Raw genomic sequence first — 10,934 nt, forward strand, 5'->3', positions numbered from 1 at the left:
ATGGAAGCAGCCATCACTATAATAACAAATGGAAGCAGCCATCACTGTAATAACAGATGGAAGCAAGAATCATCAGTAGATCGTGAAACTAATGGTGAAAGTTTGAGGAATAGCCAGATATTGGCAGAGTCCCAAATGATCTCTCCAGGAGTAATAATATATATTAGTAATAATTATATATAATAAGATAAAATTATAAAACATTAACAATAGAATAATAACTACAACAAATAAAATAACGTAGAGATTACAACAAAGGCAGCTAAATGTTCACACTTGGGAAATGTTGGTAAAGGGGATATGGAAAGTCTTTGTATTTTTGCAACTGTTCTGGAAGTCTGAAGGAATGTCAAAATTTAAAATCAAAGAAAAAAACCAATCTGTGCTGATTAAAGTTCAGAACAGCGATCACGTAGGAGGAGGAGTCTTCTGGTGCTGACCACAGTCTATTTCCTGCTCCAGGTGGTGGCCAACACTGGGCCAATGTCAGGGCCCCTTTCTCGAAGATTCTCGTGTTTGTTGTGGAGTGGGGCCCAGACATGGGAGTTTTAAAACTTCCCCATGGTATGCGTACCAAAGCTGAGAACCCCTAGGGTATGAAGCATGATCCAAGTTGTTTTTTAAGAGTGGGCAATACAGTAACACATCTCTATCAAGACAATGACTCTGTTGTACATGCAGAGAACATTCTAAAATGCCATCCGAGAGCCAGAACAACAGAGTAGGACTACGAAGGGGTGTGGAGGGCTGGTGTTCACCTCCTGCCCCCTGAACTGTTCGAATTTTTGTCACAAGTGGTTCTTACTTTGATCGTCCTGATTTGTAAGAACCGGCTTAAAAAACAAGCCCTCTCGCCTTGCAGAAATGAGCGATTGCAAGGCAGAGGGCGGGGGGCAGGAAAACACAAGATGGTCCTGGAGCACCTTGGAGCGCCAAAAAATAAGGAAGTGCTCACCAAATGACAGGGGCACGTGGGAAAAAAAACACAGCACCTGACCGAAGCCTTCCCAGTGGCCCAAACAGGAGCAGTAAGGTAATAGCGGTCCTATAAGATTATCGCCCACAGGATAGAATCATTACCCGTGAGTCCAGACTGGTATAAATCAATAACTAACTACATAAATGGAACAGAAGGAACAACTTTTCCTCATGGGAGGCTTCTAATTAATAAATCTAGGAGGAACGCGGGAAATGGAAGCTCCCCATTAGAACACCACAGTACTAATTCTTGCTGGCAAGACCCGCCAAGGGATTCAACACTCAGTGGGTGAAAGCTTGAGGACAGGCGGGATATTTGCATGGCGGCAAAGTATCTCCCTGAAGACACTTATTAATTAGAAAGGGAGCCATAATACATTCACGGTGGAGGAACCCGGCAGACACCTCCTTCACCAGGTGACGCAGGGAAACACCTCCAGGAATGAGACACGCAGATGGCACGTCACCCCCGGTCACACCATCACTTCTGGGTGACGTCCGGGCACTGTCTTGCCCCAAATGCATAACCCGAGGCTCAGCGTCAGACATGCCCAGACCCAAGGGCCATTCTGCCAGACAACTGGCCGGGAGTCTTCCAAAATGTGAAGGATGAACGACAACGAAAGACGGAGGAACCGTCACCGATGGGACAAGACTCAGGAGACACAAGATACTGGACACAGTGTGGGATCCCGGAACGGGGCGGTCGTTAGTGAGAAGTTCGGGGAAATGGGACTAGTCTGGAGTTCAGGTGCGATGAGGATAATAATAAGCCCGGTGCCTCTGGATCATCCGGTGACCGGGGCAACCCCTGCCACTTACTGAACCCACTACTGAACGAGCATCTGATTGCCTGTGCCTCTGTTTCCCCATCTGTACAATGGGCATGCCACTAGGGGCGCCTACGCTCTCGGGTTGAGAGTTGGTGACGGTGACTATACAAAGCACATGGCACCGAGGCCAGTACAAGAGGCGATGAAAGTCAAGAGGCAAGAAGCCGAAGGCGCCCCCTTCCCGCCCTGCTCACAGCAGATCCAGTGATGATGTGGACGGGGCCTCGGGGGTTGGTATACGGCATCTCTCGGCTGCCATTAAACACCTGGAGGAGGGAGCGAGGAGGAGGGGCGTGTCACAACAGGCCACACCCCGGGGCGTCCAGGGGTCCACCGACACCAGCCACACGGGCCCTTGGCCCTCCCTGAGCCTCACCTGGTAGTCGTAAATGGGCCACAGCCGTTCGTACGAGTGCTCGTGAGCCCACAGCTGCAGGTCGACCCCTGAGACAGAAAAAGTGGGGGTCAAGCCCCTGGACCCTGGAGAGATCAGGGGGCGGGGAACTCCCCCGGGTCACTCACCATGTTTGTAGAAAAGGTCCTCCAACCCATACAACTTGCCAAGGAGGCCTTTGCGAACCTGGGCAGGGCGACAGAGGAGGTGAGTGGTGAATCGGGTCGGCCCCCACGTGGCGCTCGGCACCCCGCCCCCGGGGAGGGGGTCCCCACCTTGCTTTCGTGCCATGTACAGTCGTCCAAGTCTGCATTGGAACAGTACATGGGCCGGTGGCCCATGGTGATGATCCACGGCCGGGCCGCCCGGTTCTTATTGGCTTTCTGGAGAGAAGAGCCCAGAGTGAGAGGCAGGGAGAGGGGAGGGGGAGGGCAGGCTGGTCAGGGGATGAGAGGGGACCTCCAGCCAGGTTACCTGGAGGTCGCTCTCCAGCCAATGGAACTGTCTCTCTACGAGGTGGCGGCCATAATTGAGGAAGAAATACACTTCGGTGGAGAAGGAGATGATGTGCGCGGGGCCCAGATCCCAGCTGGAGGGGTCAAAGGGCATGGGTCGAAGGCGGGGTCTCCTCTGCATCTCCCGCCCTTCGCCCTTCGGGGGAGGGAAGCCAGTCCCCCAGGTCCCCCAGATTACCTGTACCACAGGCCTTGGTTGTTCCCCGGCATGCTGAAGCGAGCCTTGTAGTGAGAGAAGTTGCTGGATAAAAGGAAATAAAGGGGTGGGAAGAGACTCTGGGTTCTCCGGTCCCACCCCCACCTCCCCACTTCCAGGCTGGGTCTGGCTCCCAGCCTAGCCCTTATCTCCACTAATCAGCAGCTGCAGCACCGAGGGACTAAGGTGAGACACTAAGAAGGACACATCCGTTTTCGCCGCTCAGGCCCCCGCCCACCCTGAAGCCCTCGGCCCTCACTAGCGCTCTTCATGATTCCCAGGGCAGGTCATGTAGGGCAGACTGGCGGCCACAGGTTCGATGAGCCGCATGAACTTGTCGCCGACGCGAGCGTTGTCCTGATCCATGTTGTAGGCAAAGTCTCCTGAGGGGCGGGCGGGGAGAGAGTGAGGACCCAGGCCCGGCTCTCCTTCTGCCAGGACTGAGACAGCTGCTCAGTCGGCTGTAACTCTGGCTCGGAGCCATCCTGGTTCTCCGATCCCTACCTCACACCCACCCACATGTGCCCTTGGGACTGTTTCCCGAACCTCTGGTCTGAGCCCCCGCCGGAGGACCGTGCTGGTCTCCTGTGCTCTGATTACACCGGCCCACATCTTTGCCCGCCCTCTTGTCCCCTCCCAGGACAACGATGTTAAGAGCGACACAGTCTGATACTGGTTTCGTACCAGGCACAGTTCCAAATGCTTCACATTCTTGATCACCTGAATCTTCAATACACCCTCTGAGGTGGATATTATTATGACCTCACTTCGAACGGGGAAACTGAGGCCCAGGGGGGCCGTGCAAGGTCACAAGGCTGGCTAGTAAAGACCCAGGAATCAAGCCCCAAGAGTCTGATTCCAGAGTCTGCGGCCTTGAACCTTATCAGCCCCAATCTCCATCTCCCATCTGTTTCCCTGTCCCTTGAAGCCACAGCAGCAATGATAATGACAATGAACACGTACCACTTACAGCATGCTGGGCAATGTCAACTATTTAGTCATGACGACAGTCCCGTGAATTCTGACCCAGTCTCAGCTGTCACAGGGGAATAACGCAGAGGACAAAAGCAACGCTCTACGTGTTGGAAGCTGGGATTCTCACCCGGGCGTTCCGGTTAACCGTAGACACCATCGCCAAGGTCAGGCGCATCCCCGGTCCCTTCAGAACCCCTTGGCCCCGGCCAGGTCCCCTCAACAGTCCTCCCACCCACGCCCCACCCCACACCTCTGGGCGCACCCTTGCCGATGCCTCACCCACGTGGAGAACAGCATCGTACATGCCCTGCTGGGTGTCCCTGCGCAGCCGGGGTAAGGCCTTCGGGTTGTCAGCCCCCAGGTCCCCAAACACAGCCAGGCGGGGACTCCAGTGGGGACCGTTCTTCAGGGCCCTGAAGCGGAACCGACGGCTCCAGCCCCGAGAACTGCCGCAGCGGTAAACTGAGGGAAAGGGAAAGGTCGTGGTCAGCGAGGGGCACCCCCGGCCGTCTCCTCCACCGCCATCCACCTTCAGCTGGTGGGGGGAGGCGGTGGGGGATCGAAGGGTTCTGACCCGTGCCCTCTGGTCCACCCGGCCCCAGACCCCAGCGCCTTCCATTTTCATCTTCAAAGTCTCCTACAATGGGGTCCGGGTAAACAGAGCAGTTGCCAGCCCAGCCCGAGCCCCCTGCTGGTGGTAGTAGCTTCTAGTCTACACCGCACTCCTCTTCCTGCTCCCCTCAACACTTGGGTCCGGGGCCCCTCTCACCGTACTGGACCCCCGGCAGCAGCCCCCGCAGCGTGACTCGGTGTATATAGAACTTCCGCCGGAGCACGCCCCCATCCACGAAGGGGCTGAAGGTGCCTTGGGCCCGGAGGGGCAGGGGCCCCGTCAACTGTAGGCCGAACTGCACTTCAGAGTGGGTGGGGACCCATGTGGTCCAGGTTACCGTCATGGAGCCTGGCTCACCTGGGGAGAAAGGAACAGAGTGGGGCTGGGCGGTGAGGCCTGGGGGGGTGGGGGGGCGCTGAGGGGGTTGAAGGGAAGGATGCACAGAGAGCGAGGGCCAATAACTAAGAGCTCCTGAACACCGAGGAGTCAAGGGACACAGTTCCGGAGCTCCCCAAGTTCAATCCCGGCTCTGGCGTTTCTAAGCTGTGCTTCCCTGAGCAAGTCGCTTCACCTCTCTGAGCCCCAGTTTCCTCATCTGTAAGGTAGAATGACAATAATATCTACTCTACAGGGTTTTGATGAGGCTTAGGTGAGTAAATACGAGTAAAGCGCCTGCAACAGTGCAGCTGGGATTACATTATTAATATCATTATTCACTCTGTGCAGACCTTGTGCCACTTTACATGCATGATTAAAAAATTTTTTTTTTTAATTTATTTGAGAGCGTGAGAGAGCGCGAGCTGGGGAGGGGCAGAGAGAGAGAGAGAGAATCCCAAGTAGGCTCCCCAATGTCACCAGGCACCCCCATACCTGATATTATTTAGGGGTTATAAATTTAGATGTCTAGAAGCCTGCTGGGTAATATAAACGGAGACAAGGGCCAGCTGGAAGGAATAAGGCAGCAAGGAGTTATGGTGTGTGTGGCCAACTGTAGACCCTGCCCTATCTCAAAGGGGCGGCCATCGCTGGCTCTGGTGACAGCCACCATGTGGGCCCAGTGCCACGAAATCTGTCAACTTCTAGACTAAGTCTCTATGTGGTGGTTTTACATTACATAGATATAGATATAGATATAGATATAGATATAGATATAGGTATAGATGTACACACAAATACAAACTTTTTAAAACATTTTTTAAAGTTTATTTATCTATTTTGAGAGAGAAAGAGAGAGAGAGTGAGAATCCCAAGCAGGTTCCATGCTTTAGCGCGGAGCAGGATGCGGGGCTCAATCCCATGAACCGTGAGATCACGGCCTGCGCCGAAATCAAGAGCTGGCCCCTTAACGGGCTGAACCACCCAGGCACCCCAGAGATCCAAACTTTTAAGTGACAGTTCAAAATTCTTAAATGTCGGGGCACCTGGGTGGCTCAGTTAAGCGTCCGCCTTCGGCTCAGGTCATGATCTCGCGGTTCGCGAGTTTGAGCCCCGCGTCGGGCTCTGTGCTGACAGCTCAGAGCCTGGAGCCTGTTTCAGATTCTGTGTCTCCCTCTCTCTGACCCTCCCCAGTTCATGCTCTGTCTCTCTCTGTCTCAAAAATAAATAAATGTTAAAAAAAAAAAATAGAATCAGAGGTATCAGCATGATCTCATGGTATGTAGTGTATACACACAGACGCGAAAATAGAGATGTGTGCATGCGCGTGTAACACACACACATGCTGCCTAGCTCTGTGAAAGGGCCTGGAAGCAATGATACCTCGGTAGCCACGAGCACCCCGAGTGCTCAGATCTTAGTTTCTAAATATCCATTCTCCAGTGAAAGAAACTGGGGCTCCTTGGATAACCGGTTGATTCCAAAGATGGGGCAGGAAATATACAAGATAAGCCTGGAATAACCTATGATCCCAGAAAAAGTGGAAGTGCTCCAAAAATGATGGGGGTTTGTTAAAAGAACACAGAAGCCAATCTGAAAGAAATCCAGAAGACCAAATCCGGGACAGTTTGAGCCACAAAGTAAATAACAATAGTACTGTATATTTAACCGATAGAACAGTGGGTATCTGTAAGTCTATACTGACATAAAAGAATGAATGGATGGATGGATGGATGGATGGATGGACGGATGGATGGATGGATGGACGAAGGGGGGAAGGAACAGCGCTCCCTACAGAAAAGTTTCGTTAGATGGAGACAGGGAATTAGAAAGTTACAAAGTCACAATTAGGCAAACACCACCTGACAATTGTTGCAGGCGAGATCCACTGACAGCTGCCAAAGTTGGCTGGAGGAAGTTTCAAGAGAAACATTCATTTGCACGGTCTCAAGGAATCTCCCCCAAGAGACTCATTAACCACAAAGGGAAGAATAAAAATCCTGCCCTGGAGAAACCCAGCACGCACCCCTGTAACCAGGCGGTGAAGGATAACAGCCTCAGTAACAGCCATAAACTGTGTCAGCATCATGAACTCTCTGATAACAGGCACCGGGCAAGACACAACATCGCAGCGGTGATAGTCTTGCCAGAAAAACACATAACTTCACCTTAATCTTGAGAAAATACCTGACCAGCCCCAAATGAGGGCTACCCTACAAAATAACTGCTCAGTGCTAAATAATGTCGAGAGCACGAAAGACAAGGAAAGACTTTGCAACTGGCAGATTGGAGATGACTAAGGAGAACAACTAAATGCTGAATGACAAAATAACCAAGTGGAAAAAGTGCTGACATACGAACAGGGTCTCTAGTTCAGTTAATAGTATTGTACCGATGTTAACCTCCACGAGCCTCAGTTTATGCTCCTGCAAAATGGGAGTACCAATAGTACCTACAGCATAAGATCCAATTTGAGGTGAAGTGAGTTATCTATCTGAGGGACTTAGTAAGAGTGTATTTGCTCTTGTTACTGTGCAAGCCAAACAAGGGACAGCTGTCATCCCACTGGATTTCCACAGCAGCACCATGAGATGGGTTTTATCATGGTTCCATTTTACAGAGGCTTCCAGGCAAAGTGCCTTGTCCTGGGTCAGTTGGTCAACAAACGCCAAAGCAGTGTGTTTGTGAGTTTCAGGTTCTACATTGCAGCTAACCTTTAGGCCACGCTCTTCCTCAAGTGTCAAGGACATTAAAAAAACAAACAAACAGGGGCGCCTGGGTGGCTCAGTCGGTTAAGCGTCCGACTTCAGCTGAGGCCACGATCTCACGGTCCGTGAGTTCGAGCCCCGCGTCGGGCTCTGGGCTGATGGCTCAGAGCCTGGAGCCTGCTTCCGATTCTGTGTCTCCCTCTCTCTCTGCCCCTCCCCCGTTCATGCTCTGTCTCTCTCTGTCTCAAAAATAAATAAACGTTAAAAAAAAATTTTTTTTTAAAACACACAAACAAACAAAAAACCAACAAGGAAAGACTCAGGAGCTGTTACAGAGAGGAGGAGATTAGAGACATAGAGTCAGAAGCAGTGTGGAGTCGTGGGTTGGATCCTGGATTAGAATGAAGACATTAGTGGAAAGATGGGTGAAGTCCATAGTTCAGTTAGTGATATGATGCCAATGTTAATTTCTTAGCCTTGACAACGGTACCATGGGTACATAAGACATTGACATTTGGGGAAGCTGGGTGAAGGGGGTACAGGAACTCTGCACTCTCTCTGCAACTCTTCCATAAGTCTAAAATTATTGCAAAATAAAAAGCTAAAATTATTTGAAAGACAGACAGGGCTGTGTGCTGAGATTTGGTGCAGGATCGAAAAGCTATAGGCACAATAATTTGAAACTCCTTTTAAAAGCCTGCTCCCCCGGGGGCGCCTGGGTGGTTCAGTCAGTTGGGGGTCTGACTTCTGCATCGGTCATGATCTCACCTCTCGTGAGTTCAAGCCCCACAGAGGGCTCTGTGCTGCCAGCTCAGAGCCTGGAGCCTGCTTCAGATTCTGTGTCTCCTATTCTCTCTGCCCCTCCCCTGCTCATGCTCTGTCTCTCTCTTCCTCTCTCTCTCTCTCTCAAAAATAAAATAAAACATTAAAAAAATAATAATGAAAAAAGCCTCCTCCCTGTTTCAACCCAGTGCCCGTGAGAAACCAAATTTTCTTCCTGTGTATCATCCAAAGCAACCTATTGCAACAGCAGCAGAAGCAGATGTGGGGAGAATCTGGCTGTCTCCTATGAAGCCAGACATTACAGAGGCTTAGAAAGATGTAAACCAGTGCTGCTCTTCTCATGAAATTTCTTTTCTTTTGCATAGTAATATCTCATGAAAAATGCCATTTACCTAATGCAGAGCGGATTTATTAGTGTTCACGTTAAATGACTTAAAATTTGTAAATGCCTCAGTTTTAGTTTCTAAGATGCAAATATTTGGCTATAACTCACATAAACCAAAGGTCTTTGCGGTTCTCAATAATTTTTAGCTGTGCCAAGGGGCCCTGAGACAAAAACGTGGGAGAAGCATGGATGCACGCAGGGCAAGCTCCGCTTTGCCCCTTCACAGCTAATATCTCGTTTACTCCTCGCCATGAGGTCACACTAACATTTTCCCATTGTCCAGATGAGGACGCTGAGACCAGAGAGGTTAAGTCACTGGCCCATGGTCACACAGCAGGTAAGTAGGATTAAACTACTTAAACTGGGATTAAAACCCAGGATGTTTGGGTACAGAGGCTCCAGGGTCCAAGGCCTTACTGCCACGGGGCACCACGGCCTCTGGATCAAGGATCAGGAGGCAGCTTTGTGGGGACACGATGGACAGGGACGACAGCAGCCCCCTTTGGGGAATGCTTACCACCGGGTAGACACGGTAATCATTTCCCACACAGCCAGAGGAAACACTGCTTGGAACCCCCATTTAACAGAGGCAGACAACTGAGGCTCAGGAAGGGCAAGCCCAAGGTCCCACAACAATTGGCATGGGATTCGGGAGCCCCCAACCCACTGGGCCTCCGGGGGAAATGCCCAGGAAGTGCTCACAGAAACTTACCCGGGTAGGACAGGTGGACTTGCTCAGGGGGGGCCCTGGGAGCCTCTGGGGCCCCTCGCACTCCGAGGGAGAAAAACACGAGCACACAGCAGCAGGACGAGCAGAGACAAAGGAGGCGCATCGTAAGGGGACGGTGAGGGACAGATGGGGGACGGGAGGGGTCCACAGTAGCTCAGATTCCGGAACAGCGCGAAGATCAGGAACACGCGAAGAGCCTGGGAGGCAGAGTGGAGGGAGCGCAGGCAATGCTGGGGGGAGGGAGGCAGGACGGTTATCCGGACGCTGCAGGGAAAACAAGCTTATTGATCATTACCAAGCGCCCGATGTCCCGAGACTCGCTGTGTGCTAAGCACTCTGCGTACATTAAGTCACGGGCGCCTCACAACATTCCTATGTGTGGTGGCTACTGTGATGATCCCCGTGTCACCGGGTGTCCCCTGTGTCACCCAGGAGGGAAATGAGCAACAGTGATTCAGTGCACAGCTGGGGATGTGATGGAGCCGGGACTGGAACCCAGGGGTCCCGGCCCCAGAGCTCCTGCCGTTAAGCGCAGCTCACTCTCGGTGACAGGCTTGGGAGTGGGGTGGGGGCTCGGGGTAGCAAGTTGCCCTTGGCAACCCCGTAACCAGCACTCCGCCTGCTCTCAGCAACCGCAGCTTTTTCACCTTTTTACCTCCACCCCTAGCATTTCACTCGGCTCTCAGACCTCGTCGCTCTCTATTTGGTCCTCCAGCCTTCCATTTTGGTGTTAGTGACCCCAACCCGCCACTCCAACCCCAGATCCCCCCGGAATTCCACCCTCCCGGAGGCGGCCCCAGCCTCTCTGCCCTCTTCCCAGCATCCCACCCCGCCTCGGCGACCCCAATCCGGCCCCCGGCGCTGCACTTGCAAACCCACCCCCCTTCTCCCCAGCCCCTTCTGGCCGGCTCCCGTTCGCTCTCCAGCTCCCCTAGGACCTGCCGGGGCACAGCCGGGCCAGGACCGTCAGCCCGGACGCCGGGAGCGGGAGCGGGGGACGCCCTCCCGGTCCCCGGCTCACCCTCGGGGGCGCCAGCTGCCCGCACGCGCGTCTCTGGCCACCCGTGCGGCGGCGGTATTTATGAGTTTGCAGGCATCGTGGCATCCTGCCGCCCACAGCTGTCCCAGCCCCGGAAGAGCCTGCCTTCTCAAGGTGACAGGCTCCCCAGGCAACCCGGGCCCCGGGCCACACAGGTCCGGCCGGTCCTGGGCGCCCCACCCCCCCACCCAGGGTGGGGCGTGGGATGGGGGGCCCAGAAAGGTTTGGTACGCCGCAGCCAACACCTCCAGGTTGACCACCAGATGAGCGCCGAGACAGGTAAGGCTGAGCCGGGTCCCCCAGGCGCCCCACACCGCGACTGCGGAGCCCCCAGGGCACGGACGCTGGCTCCCACCCCTGGAGCTGCCAGATCCCGCGGTACCCGCGTGTGCCAGCAGCGGGGGCCTGCG

General features: G+C 53.3%; 1 protein-coding gene across 1 annotated transcript in view; it reads right to left on the reverse strand.

Moving 5' to 3' along the window:
• ACP7 (acid phosphatase 7, tartrate resistant (putative)) overlaps positions 1–10,597 on the reverse strand; it is a 13,724-nt gene extending 3,127 nt beyond the window's left edge. The window contains exons 1-11 of the mRNA XM_040445919.1: positions 10,507–10,597; positions 9,468–9,749; positions 4,661–4,861; positions 4,171–4,353; positions 3,176–3,299; positions 2,899–2,961; positions 2,680–2,794; positions 2,481–2,588; positions 2,334–2,391; positions 2,188–2,255; positions 2,006–2,077 (exon numbers count right to left, since the gene is read on the reverse strand). Coding sequence (XP_040301853.1) covers positions 2,006–2,077; positions 2,188–2,255; positions 2,334–2,391; positions 2,481–2,588; positions 2,680–2,794; positions 2,899–2,961; positions 3,176–3,299; positions 4,171–4,353; positions 4,661–4,861; positions 9,468–9,588 — 1,113 coding nt within the window. The 5' untranslated portion in view covers positions 9,589–9,749; positions 10,507–10,597. The remainder of the gene's footprint in view (positions 1–2,005; positions 2,078–2,187; positions 2,256–2,333; positions 2,392–2,480; positions 2,589–2,679; positions 2,795–2,898; positions 2,962–3,175; positions 3,300–4,170; positions 4,354–4,660; positions 4,862–9,467; positions 9,750–10,506) is intronic.
• Between the last annotated feature and the right edge of the window lie 337 nt (positions 10,598–10,934).

Source organism: Herpailurus yagouaroundi, unplaced genomic scaffold, assembly GCF_014898765.1.
Source record: "Herpailurus yagouaroundi ecotype Mexico unplaced genomic scaffold, PumYag 194, whole genome shotgun sequence".
NCBI lineage: Eukaryota > Metazoa > Chordata > Mammalia > Carnivora > Felidae > Herpailurus > Herpailurus yagouaroundi.